Raw genomic sequence first — 21,310 nt, 5'->3', positions numbered from 1 at the left:
AATTTGATTCGAATTATGCTTAACGCCAAATGCATGTAAATCGAAACAAGTAAGTTCGATTTACAAAACCATCAAATTGAATCAAGTGGTTTCGATTTACGTTGGTTTTGAAAACCGTTGGCTAAATTCGATTTATTCAATTTCTTATCACGAACGTAATTCGAATTGATTTGATTCGATTTGCATTCAAATTCTTTTTTCACTTAATTCGAATCAATTGGATTCGATTTACTACGTGTTAGGCTAAATCGAATTCACTCAATTCGATTTATATAGAAATCAACATTGGGACTTTAACGTTGTAATTTTTGGTTTGGGACATTCAGGACATATTCAAATGAACGTGGTTTAATCAAGTCATTTGCCCTAAAAACTAAAATCCAAATTTGATACCTTTTTTTTTTTTATGTTTTCATAGTATCTCATAGTCTAATATGTTAATGACTAATTTGTCGTGGATTTAAGTTTTATTTAACAGTGTACGTTAACTGTCTATTGACCAATAAATAATCATATGCACAAAATGAAATTTAACCCCTCAACATTTATTTATCTGAACGAATGAGTTTATTAAAAAAAAATTTATAAGAGGAATTTGAATTTAAATAGGTCCAAGCCCAAGAAAAAATTTTGAATTTATGGAGTTGTTAAGTAAAAATTGGGATATGTTATGCATTTGGATTAGAGGAGAAGTTAATATTATTGTTGATTGTCTAGCTAAAATAGAGACTAATAGCGTTTATCATCGGTCGATGTGGATACTGGATTCAACCAAATGATGATCTCAAACAGATTTTGTTAAAAGATTCTGCTGTATAATTTTCTGGTATTGCGTTCCTGTTTGTTTTAGTTTTTGTTACAGACACAAAAAAAAAGGCCCAAGCCCAATAAAAAAATTGAAAATTCATGAACTGTACACTGATGACCGAACATCCATCGTGGGCAATTCGGACATTGCACCACCCTGTCTCCACCTCCCTCTGCCCCCGCCCTAGCTAGTAGCTAGGTAGCTCGACACTTTGGCACCTCACTCTCAAGTCTCAGCTCTCAACAATCGCATTTTCCAACTATGGCGTTTTCCGCAGCCGCCAAACGCCTCTCTATCACCACGAAGCACCTTTCCACTATTGCTCCGCGCCGTTACCACTCTCTCTCCCCCTTCAAATCTCCTTCTTTCGCACAATCTCAGCGCTCAGAATCGAACTCGCTTCTCTCGCATTTCACCTTTCTCAGAGGCTTCAGCGTCTCCGCCTCCGACCAAATGAACCTCATCAAGCAACTCAGAGAACGAACCAGCGCTCCCATCAAAGACGTCAAAGCCGCACTCGTCGATTCTGATTGGAACATTGGTAATTATCTCATTTTTATCATTATTCTTTTGATAATTAAATTCGAATATTGATAGATATGATTACTGTGATGAAACATTAAGATTAATTAACAAATTGAATGCGTATGGTTACTTCTATCTGCTTGTTTGCGTTGTGTTCTGGCCCCGTGTAGTTAGTTATAACGGAATAACTGAAACTGTAACGAACATAACGAACTGGTTCTGAGTGATCTCATGAAATGAACGTGATGGTGTAGAGGAGGCTCAGAAGGAACTGAGGAAGAAGGGAAAGGTTTTGGCCTCGAAGAAATCGTCTCGGACCGCAGCTGAAGGTTTGCTTGCCCTTGCTCAAAACGACTCCAAGGCCGCACTGATTGAACTCAACTGCGAGACTGACTTTGTTGCGAGGAATGAGATTTTTCAGCATTTGGTTAGTTTCTTTGGAATGTGAATTGCTTCGAACTCGCTGTGGTTTTTTCCAACATTGACCACTTCTTTGTGACTTATAGGTGTTGTTATATGAATTATATGAATTTACTGTATAGTTGATCCCTGGGTTCTTACTTTCTTGTAGGCATTGTCTTTGGCAAAGAAAGCTTTGCTGGTCGAAAACACTTCCCCACTGATTTCTGGTTCCTTTCAGGTTGGACCCGGGTCTTTGGAGGTAAGTAACCAAAATTTGCTCTCGCTAAACCCTAATTATCAGTAATTCTGTTTATTGATATTATTCTGTAAAAGACTTTTCCTATGTTTTGTCTATTGTGCTCTAGGGGTCTTGCAATGCTTTCTTACTTTTGAGAATGTGTGTACCATGATGCATTTCTGGGATGGGTTAATTTCAAAAAATACCGAACATATCTTTATTAGTTCAATTCAAGACCATAACAACCATACAACAATAGGCCAATATTCGAATCAATTTGATATTTTGAGTTTTTGATCCATTGAACTTACCTATTGTGTATATAGTTTAGTTATCTGATGTAATTTCTTTTAGTCATTCTTAATCTGCTGTTGAAATGAAAGCCATTATCATATTCATTTAAATCACTTACTTTCACCAGGAGATGACATTGAATCTTGAGCATCCCAAAATCAATGGAGAAACAAGTGTTCACAATGCAATCACGGAAGTGGCTGCAATGATGGGGGAAAATGTTAAACTTCGAAGAGGTTATGTGATGCCTGCACCATCTCAGGGTATTATATCTACATATCTCCATACCAGTCCCCAACCAGGTAATGGACAACTGTATGGATGCAAAACAGCTGACATAAAAGTTGTGAAATAAAACTATTACTATTTTATTTTATATCTTGTGCTAAGAAACTTGACTCTAAAAGGATCCTAACTTAGTTGGGTTTAATTAGGTTTGGGTCGCATTGCTGGCGTTTTGTCTCTTGAAGTAGATGAGGGTAAAACACAAGTGGATGCTATTCAACGTGTTGGATCAGAATTGGCCATGCATGTAGTGGCAGCGAAACCATTATTCTTAACAAAAGAACTTGTGTCCTCAGATGCATTAGAAAATGAACGAGAAGTTCTTAAATCTCAGGTATTTTCTGATTTCTTTTGGAGTCAAGTATAGGTCCATGCTCAATAAAATGGTTCATAATTGCTAGCCATAAGATTGGTCTGTTGTAAGTTTTAATCTTTAAGAATTACGTGGAAATTCATTATTATTTCAGTGTAATGAATTGAGTTTAGGTCAACGAGCCCTTCAACTATTGTATCAATTGGTATGAAAACCTCAGTGATCGCATAGATGCAGCTTGCCTTTTGCAACTGCCCTAGGTTTCATTCAGAGGGTTAATTTAAGTCTGTATTGTCGGGTCTTGGTGCTTTAAGCTGGTTTGTAGTTTAGTATGGTGTAAATAGATCTAACGGGCATAGTTTGGATTCAGTTGGCCAAACTGACATCTTAACCAGTCTCTCTACAGACTATGGTCAGCTACACCCACAAAAGAATGAGAACCCCTTTATAGTATAGATGACTAAAGATCCTTTTTGTCACTCTGATTTTTTCTTCTTCTCTTTCACATTGATGCCTTGAAGAGTTAGAGCATTTCGTTAGTGGATTCAGCAAGTGTTGTGGGTTGGACCAATTCAACTTCTTGAATGAACCAATTTTTGAACAGCCTTTTAGAATTCAGAATTCAAGAAATTCTGTTCAGCAGATGCCATCTGCTCAATACTTGTCTCGTGTTGGATATCTGATATCTCAATTTTATAGTTGGCCTGCTGACTGTTGCTTTCCTTTGCGGCATTATAAAATCTGAACAAAAGCTTGAAGTTAAGATTGTGGTCTGGTATTCAATATTTCAGGCTGAAGCCTCTGGTAAGTCCCAAATGGCCATAGAAAAAATGGTAGAAGGACGGTTACGCAAGTACTTTGAGGAAGTTGTGCTGATGGAGCAAAAGTTTATTGTGAATGATACAATGAATGTTAAGGTATGTGAGGTTTCTCTATGTTTAATCAGGATTGTTAAGAAAGTTGAGGCTATGGTCACTTTATGATTTTGATTGGTGAAAGAAACAAAATCTACCCATGCATCTGTTTGGTCAGAATCTAGTATCCTCTTTTTTGAAAAACTAAAAATAAAAGAGAATTTCACCATCTTCTTTTACAGTTTAACAATAAAGTGGGATAAATGCCATTATATGTTGGCAATTACCATTTAAACTTCAACTATAATTGTGTCTATGACTCTAGTAGCAAAATAGGAGAACTTTGGTTACTTCATTATTACACTCTTGCCGTTATAAAAGAAACTATGGCTTGGTCAACTACAATGTAAAATAATAAGGGAAAAATGATGGTGGACTTTATGCATAAAAGTTTCTTCTCTTCCTTTGAATTTTCATAGGTTACTTGTTCCTATCAACATCATTCAAGTCCTAAATCCTTTCATGGAGGATGGATGAAATAAAATCTAGTATTTTTAATCTGGATCCAATTATACCCAATTGATCCAACATGACCATAATTTCAGCCATCTAATAAAAGGAGCAAAGACTATTTTTTAGCTATGGTGTTTTCTATTTTCAATATTTTACTTATTTTGTGTCTTTTAAGAATGGAGAAGGATCCATCTATGGAGTGTATGTTTATTTGATCATTCATTAGCTAGTAATTTTTGCACACTGCAGACGGTGTTGGATAATCTATCCAAGGAGGTGGGTTCACCTGTGAGGGTTGTGAGCTTTCTCAGAATGGAAGTTGGGGAAGGAATTGCAAGGTGAAACCTGCACACGAATTTTCTTTTCTTCTTATTTTAGTGTATACTATCTACTACTTAATGCAAATAAATAAATAAAATTGCTGTACAACTTTTGCTTTGGAGGTATCCATGGATGATGTAGTAACAGGGTATACTTTGAGTGGGCGTTGTTGGACTTGTCTCTAGTAACGTGATGGCTGTTTTCCCTGTTAATGGATTTTAACTAATCTTATGGTTATCCACAATTCGCAGGCAAGAAACAGATTCATCTGAGCCTGTTGCTCAAGCTGCCTAATTCAAGATGATGCATCTGGTTTGTTGTTACGGTGTTTACCCTCTAGCTGATCATGCTTTGTGCATGCTCATCTAACCATTTGTCTTCCATGTGTTAATCCAGGGAAGCTCCAAGAATATTCCATCTGTTGAAAATTTTGGTCCACAGTGGAAAACTTCAGTGGGTTTCTTAAGAACTTAAGATTGTATAAGTATATTCTGAAATTCTAGTGCACTCTGCTGATCTATAATCCGTAAAGGCCAAGTAAGAAAGCGTAGTTAAACCCCATTGGAATCATTTTCAAATTACAAAGTTTTGTTTGTGTATCCTTAGTTGAGCTTCCTAATTTAAGATACAAAGCTTACTAATAAATTGATATGTTGAGCTACTCTCTAGATTGAACCAAAAGGCAAAAGCTTCTTTAGAAGCAGACTTGGTTTAGTTTATATCTTTATATGAAGTAATATAAAGTTTCAACTTCTTAATCACATTATTATTTTTATTAAGCATTTCATGGTTCATTCATTATTAAGATTAGATTTTTGAAGCATGCCTTTCATATTAACATGCAGCACATTACGCCATTATCTAGTTCTGTTAAGATGTGCCATGTGCGGACCCCCCCCTCTTTTTTGTAGGCCTTTTAATTAAAGTGGATATTCTCATGATGACATCTTCACATGAAGATAACATTGTGGACCATTAGATGAGTTAATATGTTTGACTAAATATATTTTATTAATGATCTAAGGTTTTATAATGTCATCTTTATATGAAGATGTCATCATATGAGTATTTTCCTTTAACTAATACAGAAAACAGTTATTTACAAACATTTATAAGTTTCGTGTTTATAAGCAGCATTTGAACTTCATGCTTTGAGTTCTAATAATTCTCATGAAGATGTTAAAAAAAAAAAAATCTGAGCTGAGCGACGAAGAAAAAGAAACCAGAAAGAGATGTTTCTTATACAAGTATTTGAGTCGTTGTCATTATTGGATTTCATGTGTTCGAAAGGCATATAAGGTTTTCATAACGAAAAGGACTTGCAATCTAACCCTATATTCTTATGTAAAGGCAGGCACAGTGTTTTTGCCAGTGCTGTACCAATTATTATTATTCCTCGCTTGGAAGTATTGTGGTATATGTATATATTGGTGTACATATATATAAATTGATGAGATTTATTCTGATTTATAAAAGCCAGGAAAACTAACTTATTCCGAAACTTTGGTGATGGACTGGTAGCATGGGCTCATCACTGTATCACGTGACGACATTATAAGCAATATAATTGATCCCCTTAAGAAGGCAACCTGAGATTTCCTTTCCATCATACCACACAACTCACTCAATTTTTTTTTAAATATTTAAAAATAAAAAAGAAAAACGGTTGTGCCACTGCCATGTACCTGCAAAAAGAATAAAAAAAAACTTATCACCGCAAGAGTGTACGGAACATTTAGAAGCTAATCAATCATGACTTGAAATAATGGGTCCTCCTCCATGACATTGCCAGGGAGGCCTTCCACTCACGAGAATGAATTGGAGTTGGCATCCAATAATAAACATAAACCGTATATAGATATTCAACATATAATCATCACAATAAAAAAACCATATTAATATTCTTTTCAATCATGCTCTAATTCCATGTATATTATATAGAAAAAAAAAATGTATTAGAAAAGAAGTTTCGCCAAATATTCAAATATTTTTATCAACCAAATCTAATTAAATTAGTATAAATTTAATAAAATCATTTATACAAAATGCATGAATAACGCATTTCATTTTTTTCACTCTATTACTGTTGTTTTTACTTTAATTTTTTTTCTTCTTTTTTTTCCTTCCTATGTTATTATAGTATTTATTATTTTTTTTCTATTATTTAATTTTTTTTGTTTTTCATATTTTTATTCTTCTTAAGTAGGTATAAATAAAAAACATTATGAGGTGGTGAAACACGAAAGAGAATATAAAAAAAAAATGATGATAACGATAATAAAAAAGAGAAAGATGAAAATTTTTAATTGTGCAAAATTTATCAAAAAAATAGCACTAAAATTTTTTATGTTTGACACAAATTTCTGAATTTTGATATAAATTTTTTTAATGATGACACAAGAATTTTTTTATCTAATTAAAAGTTATCACAAATAAAAATAACACTGAAATTTCTTAAAAATAACATCGAAATTTCTCAACTGTAACAACGAAATTTTTCCTAACATATCTTCTTCTACTTCTTTTTCTTCATAATTTATCTTTTTCTTTTTCTCCCAATATGTTCTTCTTTTGTATGTTTTGTTATTAATATAAAATTAATCTGTATCTTCTTATTTTAAAAATAAAGAATTTTATATAAACAAATTTATTTTAAAATTAAATTGTATACTCCTAAATCCTAAACAATAAATTATTTTGCAATGTAGCGTGAAAATCAATTTAAATTATGTGTTTATCGTGGTATAATTACGGTGTTTTATATAACAAATTTTAATAATATTTTTATTTTATTTATGTATTTTATATAAAAAATTTTAGTATCATTCTTTTTTTTTCTTCATCACCATCATCATTTTTTGTGTTATTTTATTCTTTTCCTTCATAATTTTTTTAAAAATATACAAATAAAAAAATAAAATAAATAAAAATAAAAAAACGTACAAAAAGAAAACAATACTGATAATAATAATGAGGATTTTTTTCAGAAATAAAATAAAAAAATCATATTTCTTCAAACACCATTTTTAAACTTTAATTTTCTAAATACGATTTTTTTTTGTTAGAGCAAGTTCGCCGCACCCTGGCGAACATTATAAAAATTATAGAGTTGGTTTTATCCTAGCGAACTCCTCCAACTTGTTTGAATCCCACGTTTTTAATCAATTTTAATCCATTATCATCATCTCCAAATAGTATATAGATCTACAAATAGTATATAGGAGTACACAAAAAAAAACACAGACAACCAGCATGGCTTCTTTAAGAATTTTTTTAATTATAAATTAAAAAAATAAGCCATATTTAACAATGGCAACTATTATCATCTTCTCCAGAAATACACTACTTGTGTATTTCTGGAGACGATAATAATGGTTGTCATGGTTAAATATGACTTATTTTTTTTAATTTATAATTAAAAAAATCCTTGAAGAAGCTATACTGGTTGTCTGTGTATTTTTGTGTACTCCTATATACTGTTTGTAGATGATGATACTATTTGGAGATGATGATAATAGATTAAAAACGTGGGATTCAAACAAGTTAGAGGGAGTTCGCCGTGATAAGGCGAACTTGCTCTAAACAAAAAAAAAATCGTATTTGAAGAATTAAAATTAAAAAAAAAAACAAAAAATCAAATGAAAAAAAAAAAAGAAAAAAAAAAGAAAATGATTTCATTGAATTTAATTACATAAAAATTTGATAGTCTGGAGTTACTGTTAGGAAAGTTGGAATATGGAGCCAACCATTTCGTGAAGCTGATGAGTTGCTACCTCTTACAAACACAAGCAAACCGACACCGTCTCTCACACTCACACCGCAAAATAATAAATGCCACGCAAAACTTAGAATTGGAACTCTTTTTTATTGTAAAATGGTCATTGGTCAATTCCGTGAGTTCACATGCAACTTTATGGTTAGGAAATAGGAACAGAACATAGAATATTCTTGCTTGTTTTGTGCTCAAGCCACCTACGACTAAACTGAGTTAATGGGACCTGTGTTGTCAAGGTAACTTTAAACCACCTACGACTATGAGCACAATAATCATAATGAATAATGATGAGATAGATAGGACTACGAGTTCCACCACTTGTTTGTGTTTTACGCGTTCGTTGATTCACACACAAGTCTTACATAGCCACCCATCATATTGTCTCGCTTGCTAAAACAAACTAAACAAATGCTATTTTTTTTTGGGATAAAAATTTAGATACAATTAACTTTATATAAAATGTGTACAATTGAGGTTTAGGGATATCCGATTCAGTATTAGTGTTATCTTTTTCCATCAGTTGAAATTTTTGGAATGAGTGATATTATGACATAGTATCAAAGCTCTAGATCCAAAAGATCAAGAATTATCCCTAGTAATCGGATGGTTATTCTGAATAGTATAGGTGATGTTCATATTTTAACTTATATATATTCGGGATAGTATGAGTGATGTTCATTTTTTAACTCATATAACTCATTGTACAAATATTCTATTGGCTCCCTAGCAGGACTCTATATAAAATTAATAATTAAAAATTATTAGATAATAATTTTGGTTAAATTTATTAAATTATTTAATAGTTTTTAATTATTAATTTTATATAAAATTAATTATACTTAAATTTTTAATTTTTTTTAATTGTTTCAATAGACACAACGTTAACCACTTAAATTTATATTTATTGAAAGGAAAAAAATTGGCATAAATAAGTAGATGCATAGTATGTTAGTTATTATTATGGTGATTATGGTAGTTAGGCAATTGTAAAATACTAGATAAATAAATTATTTTTATAATTAAATTTAATCAAAATTTTTATTTGTTTTTATGCATCTCCTTCTTATTCTTCAATTAATTTTCACTGTATCAATAAATTATTGAATCAATATTCAACTTGATTATCAAAATGACTTGATCACATAGTATCATTGTAAAAAATGTTAGTAGTATTTAAAAATATTACTAAAATTAAAGTATTTTTTAATATCTGAAATACTTTTAAATTAAAAAAATAACAATATTATAAAATTATAAAAATATAACCTTAATTTAATATTTTTAAATGTTATTAAAGTGATATAACATAATAATCAGGGACGGATTTAGAGGGGGCGAATAGTGGCCTCGGCCCCCCAAAATTTTTAGAAACTATATTTATATATGAGATATGTATTTAAAAATATAAAAAAGTATTATATAATTTAGTATTTTTATATGTATTATTTTTTATTATGTGATAGATTTATGTGTTAATTATTTAATTCACTAATATTTTTCACTTAACTAATTTAATATCATATCCTCAAGTCTTTGTAACTTTCAAATTAGTTTTTATATAATAATCTCTATATCTATTTAAAAAAAATTATTTGTTTATTTTATATTAACATATTTAAATTTTATATTATTATATTAATAATAACTTATGTAGTTATATTTTGGTAATCACATTATGTACTTTAGATTTTTTTTTTATAAAAAATACTTATTTTTCTTCTAAATTTACGTTGTTGAAAGAAAAACTTTTATAAAAATATCTTATATCTTGTATTCTATAAAGGTATTGTGTCTTTCAAATAATTAATAATTTATCATTTATTTTCAAATTTTTAAAATTTTTTGAAAGAATTAATTTTAATTAATAAGATATGTGATCATTTTTAACTAAACATGCTATAAATTATTGGTACTTTATAATTTTATAATGTACTATTGATATTGTTATATTTTTTTATGTAACTATCATATTAAAAATAAAATTATGAAAAAAATTTATATATATATATATATATATGATAATTTTTTTAAAAAACTAACTCTAATAACTATATGTTAATTATATTTATGAAATAAAAAAAAAATTTATCTAAAATTTGCCCCTCCATACTAAACTTTTTAGATCCGTCTGCTCATCATAAACCCCACCAATTAAGTATCTATTGAATAAAGGTGACGATGTATTTGATTTTTCCTCTTTTTTTTTTTTCCCACGATGGTTGGTTACCTCTACACTCCAAAGAATTATTTGAGATAACAAAAACGCTATTACCTAATACCTACTGCTACTAACTTGAACAACTCAAAATTGATTTTTTTTTTTTTAATTTCCCATGTTATTTGATTATAGAAGTCAAAATCATTTGTTGCTTATGTGATTGAGGTGAAGTATATATATAATATTGGAAAAATTTCAAGTGTACCGGATATACCGGTGTTCCAGTTATTTTAATCGATAATTTCAATTAATATATATTATATATATTTTTTATAATTCAGATCAACGGTTAAAACAATTAAAACACCAGTATTTCTGGTACACTTGAAACTCTTCCTATAATATTATGTTAAAGTTATGCATTAGATAAATTATTAAACATAAATTATTTCATTTCAAAATCAATTATGGTTAAGTCATTTTTAACAATTAGTTTTACTTAAAATTCACTCTAGAGTATAGAAACACAAATACATATTTTTTAATGAGTGTATTTGATTAAACAAGAAGCGTGACAATATTACCAATAAAATATCTCTCCCTATAGGCTATCACAAACCACAAAATGGCAATGAAGCTTCCATTGATCTAAACCCATTCTATTATTTTAATCACTAATTGTTCTTGTGGGTTGGATTTTTAATCTCAACGCGGACTCTCACTATGTCAACCTTGTAATAACAACTGGGCACTGGCTACGGTTGAAAGGTTCTAATAATATATATGAAACTTCTAAATAGACTTGTTCACACCCTATACACACCTTCTTAGGCTCTTATATAAATAACACCTTTTTGAAACTTGCAAGTCTCAAAAACACACCTTGTTTGTTCCAAAGTTTATAACTTGATCCTCAAAAACCTCAAAAAACAAAAAACCCATCTCAAATTTCAAACTTTTTTCTTCTTGGTGTGTGTGAAATTGCAGAATCACAAGCATGGGGAACTACATATCATGCACCTTAGCAGGACCAGGAAGCAAGAACTCAAGGGGCATAAAGGTAATTTTCCCAAGTGGGGAAATCCAGCAGTTCCAAGAACCAATCAAAGCAGCAGAGCTTATGCTTGAGATGCCAAGCTTCTTTGTTGTGAACACAAGATCTCTTCAGATTGGAAGAAGGTTCTCAGCACTGAATGCTGATGAAGAACTTGAATTCAGCAATGTCTATGTAATGATTCCAATGAAGAAACTAAACTCAGCAGTCTCAGCAGCTGATATGGGTGCCTTGTTGATCACGGCAAACGCCGCGGCCAAAAGGGCATCTGGTGGTAGAAAGGTTAGGATGATCATGCCAGAGTATGATGCTGATTCGAGGGAGAATGATATGAGAATAATGGAATCACCATCACAACCAAAGTTGAACTTGGATGATATTGAAGAGTATTCTAGCCCTGAGGTTATGCACAGATTGTCCTTGTGCAGGTCAAAGAAGCCATTACTTGAAACCATAGCAGAAGAACCTGTGTGTTCAAGATGAATAGGGTAGCAGATGCTAGATGGAGTTTATGAAAGAAAGTGATGGTGATGGTGAAGGAAATTATCATATATGGGAAAGAGGTTAATTATGATTGGAATTGTATGTATTGCCAATACTAATATTTAAACCAGATAGTATTAGTCCATTCTTTTATTCAATTGTTAGATTTCACTCTAAAACTTTCAATTCCTTCTAGGCTTTTGCTTTTAATTCTAAACAGAATTGTAACTTGTAAGACACTAGTGTTCAACCTGTATCTTCTTTTTCTTTTTTTTTTTTCTAATGTGGTATTCAAATTTTATTACCACATCTGATTTGAGAAATTGTAACTAGCTCTCTTAATACAAGGTTTTTGTTTTCTTTAAAAAAAATAAATAAACAACGGCGGCAGCAACAGCAACAACTCAGGATCTATGTAAGTTTATTAGGGAATACCACCCGAATTTGCGAGTACCCATCCCACACCGGGGTGGGTTTTTAACGGGGTGGGTTTTTGGGAGGGGCGGAGCGGGGTCGGGTTTAGGTAATATCCGCCCCGCTATATATATAATATATATAATTTTAATATATAATATGTATAATATATATAAAATAATTAGTAAATGATTAATAATATTGTATTATATTTAAATTTTTACTTTAATTTATGTTATGTATGTGATGATGGTTATATAAATTTTGAAATTTAATTTTATTTATTAGATTTTAATAATTATAGGGGACAGGCAAGGCGGGTTAGGGTTCAACGTTTTACTACTTGCGGGTAGAAGTGTGGCGGGTTCTATGCGGGTTGTTATACGGTAGGGCGGGGTCGGGTAGAGCAAAAATCCGTCCCTACCTGCCCCGTTACCACCCCTAAAGTTTACCCACATTACTTTTAAGACATGTTTCTCTTTATACTAATGCCATGTCAGCAACATTGCTTACTTGACAAAATTTTAGAATCAACCACTCAATTTTTGCCAAATCACCTATTATTTCCAAATCAGCAAAAAAAATAAACTATACAAAAAAATAACTCATTAAATGTAACAAACTACACAATAAATTTATAATCCTCAATAATTAATTTCTATAAATAACTCATTAAATATAATAAACATCCATATTATAAATGTCATAATAATATTATTAATCATAATAAATTTTACGTTACAAATATTCAAATTTCATACTATTTGACCTACTTATATAAGTCTCTTATCAGTTATCACTATTCCTTCAAATAACACAAGAAATTTATTTCTGAACTACATAACATCTCAAACTTACTTAATGAAGTATCATTCTTTGGACAATATTACCAAACAAACAAACAATTAGTTTATCAAAGTTTGCGTGATTCGTCTATAAAAAACATTAACAACCACAAACAAAGAAGAGCCTCTTTACTTAGAAATGATTATATTAGATGAAAATGAGACAACTACATTTGTGGCACATGTAATCAAACACCACAATATCCAACAATAAGATAACCCTATATACTTTTCATAATCTCATCTATCAAATTATTAGTTATCAACCCAATATTTATTTCATATCAAAGTGCCACAACAATTTTTGTACTATTTAATGGCGAAGAAAAAAAAAAGTGTTGGGTACAACTGCTTCAAATCTAATGACACTCTAAAAAAATAATGATATTGAAATACCATCCCAATTGAAAATTTTGTGCAACCTTACACTTATATTTGAAGTCAAAGTAAATAATTTTAATATAAAAAAAGATTGTCAACAATACACTGTTATCAAGACATTTGTTCCAATAAAAAACGCGGAACCTCAATACCCATTACAACAAATAAAACAGGTAATACTCCAGAAAAAATTCACTTATTCAAGACATCATTTTTATTTCTAATTTAAATTATTCATTGATTATAGGAACCAACTTCGCCAACACTAATATCATCAGACGAAAATCACATACCCATCAAGAGATTAAGAAGAAAGAAAATCATACAAATTCAAGACACATTTTCGGAAGAAGACATACATGCAAAGATGGAACAAACAATACAATAGAAAGTGCATATAACTCAACAATTCATAAAGAATATGCCTTCACAAGAATCTACGACAGAAAGAAGAAAGCAACAACTCTAACAACAATCAATAAAGAAAAAGGAGAACGAGCACTACATAAGAAGATTAAGTCCATCAACAAAAGCAAATGAAAAAATCAAACCACCAAATAAAAATATCAATTTGTACAATTCTAACATCCAAATCTTTTGTACTACAAATTATTTTAAATAAAACACCTTTCAAATTTAACTTTAGTTTACACATATTTAATTTAGTTCTATAAAACATAGCAATTTCTAATATTTATTATATACTATCATTAATTTATCGTCCCGCGCGGTCTTATTCTAAGTGACAGAAATTACTGTTAATGCATTCCCATAGAGTTACAAATCCACAGGGTAACATAGATAGAAGATTCATTTAATTGTTGATTAACAAATTATATGACACAGACACGCTATAGAGATTACAGAGAAATGATATACAGATTCATATACCCTCTCATTTGAAGGGTGAGTTTCTATGCAGTTTTGTTTTGTTTGCTTATATTTTCTCTTTGCTCCTATCAGTGCTTATCTTTCCATCCATTAATGTAATGAGTTTTCCTATACAGGGTTGTCACAATAAAAACTTCCATCTTGCTAAGCTTAATAAACAAGTCATTGCCCTACAGACAATACTAAGATTTTGCACTAAAATATGCCTTTGGTAACGTTATAATTAGTTTCCATAATCTCCCTAGCGGGAAGGGAAGCCTTGAAGCAACAAAATGGCAGTTTCTACTGTTGGCAAGTTGGTTAAACAAGGTGTTGAGTTGGTTGACAATTGTAAGTCAATGCAGCAGAGGTGCAGTGCAGTTAGTGCAGCTGTTTTATAAGATTTTACAATGATGAAGAGCAACCTCTATATGGTAATTACATTGTTCTCTATAGCAGAATATCCTTAATTTCTGAGATTCAATGCACTGATTTAGATAGTCTCCAAAGAAGACAACAATCTGTGATCCATGCAGCAGTCAGCAAGGATTGTGAAATTATTATCCTAAAGGCTTGACACTATCTAAAGGAAAACATATGATATAGTGGACTTAATAGAAATTAAAATTTTTGTCATGCACTTGTTGCTTAAGGACAAAACCAAACTCCTCTTGGTAATCTTGTACAGCTGACTTTACAACAATCTTTTTTAAATTTTTCTCCAAAATCTGACCATTCAGCTTTGATTTTTTCCTGGTTTTCCTTTGCCAAGTCATGCTCATGTTGCAAACGTGGTACTTTCTCATTCATCACATCCATTTGAGCTTTGAGTGCCTTTCCTTCCACATAGACATCTCTCTTTCTCTTTCGAGTCGTGTTCTGTTCTTTTCGAGAAGCCATGATGTTAGCATTAGTAGTTCTGATTTGCTTTTCTAGCTCCTCTTTCATTTCCTCCAAACGTGCCAACTTTTGCCGCAGTTCTTTTTCTGACGCCACCGTATCATTGAACTGATTCTTGTTATTTTCAAGGTCAGATTTTAAGTTATCAGCCCTCAACAGCTCTGAAGCAGTGGACTCAACTTTCATATTTGCTTCAATGTAGCTACTACTACAATGTGCAAACACAGTTGAAGCTTCAGATATCAATGCTCTCATTGCACCTGATAAACCATCATTAGCAGACAAACTGGAGAGATAATCTAAGCTGGTTTTCATGATGCTGCAATGTTGAGCATCCAAGAACACTGAAGCATCATTATTATTGGTGATGAAGTCTAGTGCTATTTTCAGTGCTTCCATGGTCTCTTCATTTGGAGAAAATGGAATGACATTGGTCTCAGCATCAAGAGAAGCATAGAATCCTTCCATTTCTAGATCATCAGCATCATCATCTGTCGTCGTTGGCAGCACAGTGCAACATGTTTTGTGATGAAATTCTTCTCTAATAGCCATTCCACTTAATGAAGAGGGAAATAATGGAGCTTGAAGGTTTTGTGTCTCAGCCAAAAATGGGGATTGAGAATATTCTGCCAGTATATTAGCAGGGTGATCCAGCACTGCTTGGGCTAATACACAAAATACAAGACGAAAAAGGTAAAGCGAAGTCAAATAATTTATTTTAAAAAATTCAATGCATTTAAATAGAATATTTTACTTATTAAGAGTTAGGAGTTTATATACTTGTTTGATGAATGACATTATCAATCAGAGTAATAGGAGCTTGTCAACTCTTACCAACTTCTTAATACAGTTTTTTTTTTTTTTTTTCAATTAAGACATGAGCAGCAGGAAAGAAAATATAGTCATAGTTGAGGAGTGTAAAGTGCAAACCAACTTTGGCCAAGTGAAGAACAGAAATTATGTACAAGTCAAAGGAAAGAAACCTGTCTCTTCATCTCTAATGTTGTAGCGTGTGGATGTTAATTGCATTAAATTTGATCTCAGGTGAGAGTCCAAAGGTTCTTGCCAACATTGGCGCAGGGATAACTCCTTGCTATACATCCATAAATCATCATTACTTTCTGCAGGGATTCAAGCTTTATGAAATGCCCAAATATATAAACTACACATAAGACAAAGTTTAGGAAGAATAATCAAGAGTCAATTAACTCTTCACTTTCTCTCTTTACAAATCTCTTTATTAGAAATTAGTTATATGAACATCTTAAAAATAAAAATGGATGTCAACACATGAGCACACAATCAAGACCATAAAAAGAGCAAAAGATAGAGAGGGATTGAGATGTCTTGGTTTTGAATGTTTAAAATAAAAATTTCAACTGTTTACCCCTATCATTAGCAGTATCATTACTTGCTAAGCTTAACAATGTTGAACCTGAACCATTATCCCTTTCTGAAGATGCATGACAAGGCAGGTCAATGTAGTCTAAGCCCAACCTTAGTGTACATAAATCATCAACACATGGGCCTATAATGCAAAGCACATGAATAGTCACAGTTTATATATGCTACAAGCAGAATAAACCTGGTTGAGTAAGAAAATGACAAAATTGATCAAGCACCTTGCCTATGCCGGAAATGACAAAATGGACCCATGAAAATGAAAATGAACTCATAAATGAAATGGATCAATGTAAATTACCTTGCACACTGGAATTTGGTTCCCTGCTCACATGATCATTCAATGAAAAACTCATTCCTAAAGGAAGATCCAATGAAAGCCTCCTTTCATGTGATGCCATATACTTCTGTTGTTGCATATTTACCTGAAAATTTCCCATGATCAACTCTTCTTTATGCAACAGAGGATCAATAAATTGAATATTCGCCATGCTACTTCTATCTTTGTGAAAATAGATTCCAAGTTTCTTGATAGCTGGTCCCCTTTGGCCACAAGACTTAATTGTACACACAACATGATTCCATTCATTTTCTAAAATCACTTCATTCACTTTGGACTTCATCAATTTTGGATCAGTAATAAATATATGATCCACTAATTGATTGGATGTCTCCACTGATTCAAGATGTTCCGCTTGACCTCTGCTGCTGTTGATGATAAACTCCGGACAAATGTGTGTACGCGAAAAATCAACCGCAGGTCCAACAAGAACACATAAAGAGATTTCAGGAAGCTTGTTGTGAAACCAGAAAGAAATTGAATCATTGTTGCTACTATGCTCCACCCACTTTGGAATGCTACTACTTGGAAGAACAAAATCCTTGGCTCCATCCTCATGCAATTCCTGTTGGTCAAATACATTTCATACTTTTAACAATATGTACTGCTTTAGTTCCAAAGAAGTTTTCGTTTGAAACAAATTGATTACTAGAATTACTAGTCTGTACAATAGATAGTTATTTGAAACTGGAGATAATATTAAGAATATCAATTTTAAATGATCAAGTCCAATACATAGGGATAGAGGAACCTTGTTAAGTAACATGTTTTTGCTGGGGTAAGTCAAGGATATGCAGTTTCTTGCAGAGAAATACTTTATGTTTGGTGGAATCCCTTTAATTTCTCGAAGTTCTCTGCAGCCATTCAAACTAAGTGACCTCAAGGAGCAAAGTTCTTTGAGGCTTTCATCAAGAACTGTGAAATTATGCTCTGACAGGTCTAAATCTTCCACATTGCGAAACCAGGTAAGATAAGTTGTAAAAGATTCATGGAGCAAATCTGGTAGTTTGCAGGCAGAATGTTTTGCCTCCAAAGGTGCCATTGGACTCCCTTGTTCTTCTTCAACATCTACTTCAGACCTCTCAGAAGTCACTTTCTCTTCATCTGGAGACATGACAATTGGGGAACTTAGTGCTGGTGGGGAACTTGCTCCATGTTTTATCATACTTGAATGGCTAATCAAACAAAACCTTTTAATAGCAGATGGCAATTCTTTTATCAGAGTACCATCCGAATAAATTGTTAGTATATTCTTTAATTTCCCTAACATTTTTGGAAAATGTTCAAGACTAGAGCACCCTGAAAGACAGAGATGTACAAGATTGGTCAACTTGATAGATGGAAATCTCTTAAGCCTCCTGCAACCTTGAGCACTCAATATGCTAAGTCTATCTAAGAATACAATTGATTCGTGAATTTTAATTAAATTCAAGCACATATTCAATGATAGGTTTACTAAATTTGGGACTCCGGATATATCAGGTATCTCTTCTACATTAGAATGATCAAGATTTATGACCGTCAAGCTCATGTACTGCAACAAAAAAAAAAGGATGTCAAATAATGAAAAACCTTAAAGATTTTTATTGTCATATGTAAAGGTTTTGGATGAAAGAATTTTAGACTTGCCTTTTGCTTTTCAAGAAACCTAACTGACTGTATACTCTTGCCGGATAATTGGAATATGACAAGTCCCTCCGGATGAAAATCAAGTGGTAAACAAGGTGAAGGATATTCCTCCCAATTCAACACTCTTAAACAATTTGGAAGATACTTGGGACCTTGGGAAAAATAAGTATGCCTAATAAATAGTGTTTTGAGATTTCTCATTTTCTTGAAAGCCTCTCCATCCCATCTTATTACTTTTTCAAACTTGGGAAAATCCATATGTATCATTTCAATTTTGTCAGATCCCTGTTAACAGAAAACAACATTACATGTATAAATTATATGTGTTTAAGGACTTTATTACAAACATTTAGAAAAATATAAGATCCTACTAATTCTATCCAAAGAAGTCAGAGAGCTGAAAATTTTAAAGGGATAATAAGAGCACTTAACTAAACCATTCATACTTATCTTACCATATTCATTTCAAAAACTTGAACTATATCTTCGAGGAGCCATAATCGACTACGCTTCCCAGGCTTTTTTGGTGATTCTTGACGCACAATTTCTCTACCCATGTCTTGAATGAGGGCATGCAAGATTATTCCACGATATGCATCCATTTTTATTAGTGATTTTTCAACCAACACTTTAAGTCCATATTCCAAGGTGTCGACATTATGATGAGCACAAAGTATCCTTTTGACATCTTTCAATTCACATCCATTGAAACAACAAGCAATATCAAGAAAAATTTCCTTCTCAAATTCCTCCAATCCATCAAAGCTTACCTTAAGCACATTTTGTATCTTTTTATTGGGAATTCTTCTGTATTGATCTAATGCAGATTTCCACTGTTCTATACTTTTGCCCAGAAAGTTGGATCCCATAACTTCCAAAGCCAATGGTAGGCCAGAAGCATAAGTTACCACACTGCTCAAGATGTCTAAGTAACTTGGATCAACTTTGTTAATTTTTAAAGCTTTGAAACTGAGCAATTCTAGAGAATCTTCATCAGTCAACTTATCTAACTCATATGTTATTCTATCCTCATACCTTGATAGCAAACTTGTGTCCCGAGTTGTGATGATAACTCTACTACCAGGACTAAACCAATCAAGATTTCCAGCTAGAGCATCTAATTGCTCTTGTTGGTCAATGTCATCTAGAATCAAAAGAATTTTCTTTCGTTGGAGTTTTTGCTTTAACATTGATATTCCTTCTCTAACACTCATCAATGCAACTTTATTTTCTCCAACTAGTTCAAACAGAAGGGTCTTCTGCAGATGTTTTAATCCATATTTATTTGAATTCTCTCTTGTATTTTCATGGAAACACATATTTTCAAAACATAAAACTGCAAAATGATTGACAAGCCAATTATACACTGCCACAGCCAGTGTTGTTTTACCTATTCCACCAATTCCATGAATCCCGAGCACGCAAACTCCATCACTAGACCCAACATTCAAAAGGGAAATTACATTTTCCACTTGGGAATCCAATCCAACTGGGTGATCTACAATAGGTAAAGTGGCACGTTTAATCTCTATTGATACATGTCCAACAATCTTGGCAACAAACTTGTGCTCATATCCATCCCTGCCCAATAAGAATACTTGTGTGTGAAGTCATACATACACTAATGCAATATGACCATGTTTATGATAAAGTAATTAAGGATATTATTTTTTTTGTTAAGATATAAATTTAGTTGTTAATTAGATTCATATATAGATTGTTCACCGAGTATCATTAGTTTTGTTTTATCCTCATGTTATTAAATAATCCGTCCTTGTAATAGCCCATCATCTTTAAAAAATAGACACTTTTGCAATCCTTTTCCCAGGATTCATACATAGTTTGTTTTGAATTATCTCTTAAAAAGGATAGCAGAGAAGTTAAGAAGGCGGGTACCCGTGTTTGAAATGATAACCAGACAAGTCTGCTATTTTCTCCAAAGCCATTTTCCATCTCTTAAGCCTCTCCACATTATTAGCCTCATGCACAGCCAATGCTTCTCCATAAGTCCCTGTCTGCTTCCGCACATGAGAAGGATCCACGTCATAGAAAACAGGAATAATCAACCTGCCCTTTCCCTTAACACACTCAAGAATCTTGACAAGTTCATCCAAACAAAATGAAGAAGAAGCATAATTCTTAGAGAGCACAACGACTGCGGCCCTGGACTGTTCGATTGCAGTGAAAAGAGAGGATGCGATCTCCTTCCCTCTCCCAAGCTCCTCATCATCAATGAAAGTCTTGATTCCCCTATTTGTGAGAGAGTAATAGAGATAGCCAGTGAAGCCAGAACGGGTATCCTCACCTCTGAAGCTGAGAAAAGCATCATAGGTGAACGGAAAAGTAGTAGTGAAAGGAAAGTAGGAGGAGGAGGAGGAGGTGGTTGCCATGATATTACATATTAGCTCGCTACAAACACCAACTACAAGCAAAGGTTTAATCTTGCAACACTTCCTCTATCTTGCCTTTTTTATTTTTATTTTTTTGTTGAAGAAAGATGCCACTAA

At 32.2% G+C, this 21,310-nt stretch overlaps 3 protein-coding genes across 5 annotated transcripts; 2 read left to right on the top strand and 1 right to left on the bottom strand.

Moving 5' to 3' along the window:
• The first annotated feature begins 920 nt into the window (after window positions 1–920).
• On the top strand, window positions 921–5,314 carry LOC112751453 (elongation factor Ts, mitochondrial). 2 transcript variants are annotated; one of them, XM_025800605.3, is made up of 9 exons: window positions 932–1,349; window positions 1,588–1,760; window positions 1,905–1,994; window positions 2,395–2,569; window positions 2,702–2,886; window positions 3,657–3,782; window positions 4,482–4,570; window positions 4,805–4,865; window positions 4,950–5,314. In XM_025800605.3, exons 1-8 carry the CDS (start codon window positions 1,070–1,072, stop codon window positions 4,845–4,847), a joined length of 1,161 nt encoding a protein of 386 aa, XP_025656390.1. In that variant the 5' UTR covers window positions 932–1,069; the 3' UTR covers window positions 4,848–4,865; window positions 4,950–5,314. The 2 variants fall into 2 exon arrangements, with proteins under 2 accessions (XP_072073365.1, XP_025656390.1); XM_072217264.1 differs by having other exon boundaries at window positions 921–1,349; window positions 4,805–5,314.
• A 6,169-nt stretch (window positions 5,315–11,483) lies between these two features.
• On the top strand, window positions 11,484–12,023 carry LOC112749298 (uncharacterized). The gene has a single exon (XM_025797558.1). The coding sequence runs from the start codon at window positions 11,484–11,486 to the stop codon at window positions 12,021–12,023; it is 540 nt and encodes a 179-aa protein (XP_025653343.1).
• A 2,830-nt stretch (window positions 12,024–14,853) lies between these two features.
• On the bottom strand, window positions 14,854–21,308 carry LOC112751452 (TMV resistance protein N-like). Of its 2 annotated transcripts, XM_072217953.1 has the most exons (8): window positions 20,700–21,308; window positions 19,259–20,384; window positions 18,804–19,088; window positions 17,926–18,708; window positions 17,136–17,739; window positions 16,821–16,961; window positions 16,417–16,554; window positions 14,854–16,098 (listed from the first exon to the last, which is right to left on the bottom strand). In XM_072217953.1, the coding sequence occupies exons 1-8, from the start codon at window positions 21,191–21,193 to the stop codon at window positions 15,182–15,184; spliced, it is 4,488 nt and encodes a 1,495-aa protein (XP_072074054.1). In that variant the 5' UTR covers window positions 21,194–21,308; the 3' UTR covers window positions 14,854–15,181. The 2 variants fall into 2 exon arrangements, with proteins under 2 accessions (XP_072074054.1, XP_072074055.1); XM_072217954.1 differs by lacking the exon at window positions 16,821–16,961 and having other exon boundaries at window positions 20,700–21,254.
• Between the last annotated feature and the right edge of the window lie 2 nt (window positions 21,309–21,310).

Source organism: Arachis hypogaea, chromosome 15 (assembly GCF_003086295.3).
Source record: "Arachis hypogaea cultivar Tifrunner chromosome 15, arahy.Tifrunner.gnm2.J5K5, whole genome shotgun sequence".
NCBI classification, from domain to species: domain Eukaryota; kingdom Viridiplantae; phylum Streptophyta; class Magnoliopsida; order Fabales; family Fabaceae; genus Arachis; species Arachis hypogaea.
Note: the sequence above shows the minus strand (reverse complement) of the source record. Positions and strands in the feature narration are given on the sequence as shown.

What these genes read in the sequence shown, in the direction of transcription:
- LOC112751453 (XM_072217264.1), top strand. Translation starts at nt 1,070, where the DNA reads ATGGCGTTTTCCGCAGCCGCCAAACGCCTCTCTATCACCACGAAGCAC. An exon ending in TTGGACCCGGGTCTTTGGAG is followed by an intron (nt 1,995 to 2,394) that starts GTAAGTAACCAA and finishes TACTTTCACCAG; the next exon opens with GAGATGACATTGAATCTTGA. An exon ending in ATGATACAATGAATGTTAAG is followed by an intron (nt 3,783 to 4,481) that starts GTATGTGAGGTT and finishes TGCACACTGCAG; the next exon opens with ACGGTGTTGGATAATCTATC.
- LOC112749298 (XM_025797558.1), top strand. Translation starts at nt 11,484, where the DNA reads ATGGGGAACTACATATCATGCACCTTAGCAGGACCAGGAAGCAAGAAC.
- LOC112751452 (XM_072217953.1), bottom strand. Translation starts at nt 21,193, where the DNA reads ATGGCAACCACCTCCTCCTCCTCCTCCTACTTTCCTTTCACTACTACT. An exon ending in ACCAAATTCCAGTGTGCAAG is followed by an intron (nt 16,962 to 17,135) that starts GTAATTTACATT and finishes TTTGCATTATAG; the next exon opens with GCCCATGTGTTGATGATTTA. An exon ending in CATTAGAGATGAAGAGACAG is followed by an intron (nt 16,099 to 16,416) that starts GTTTCTTTCCTT and finishes TTTGTGTATTAG; the next exon opens with CCCAAGCAGTGCTGGATCAC.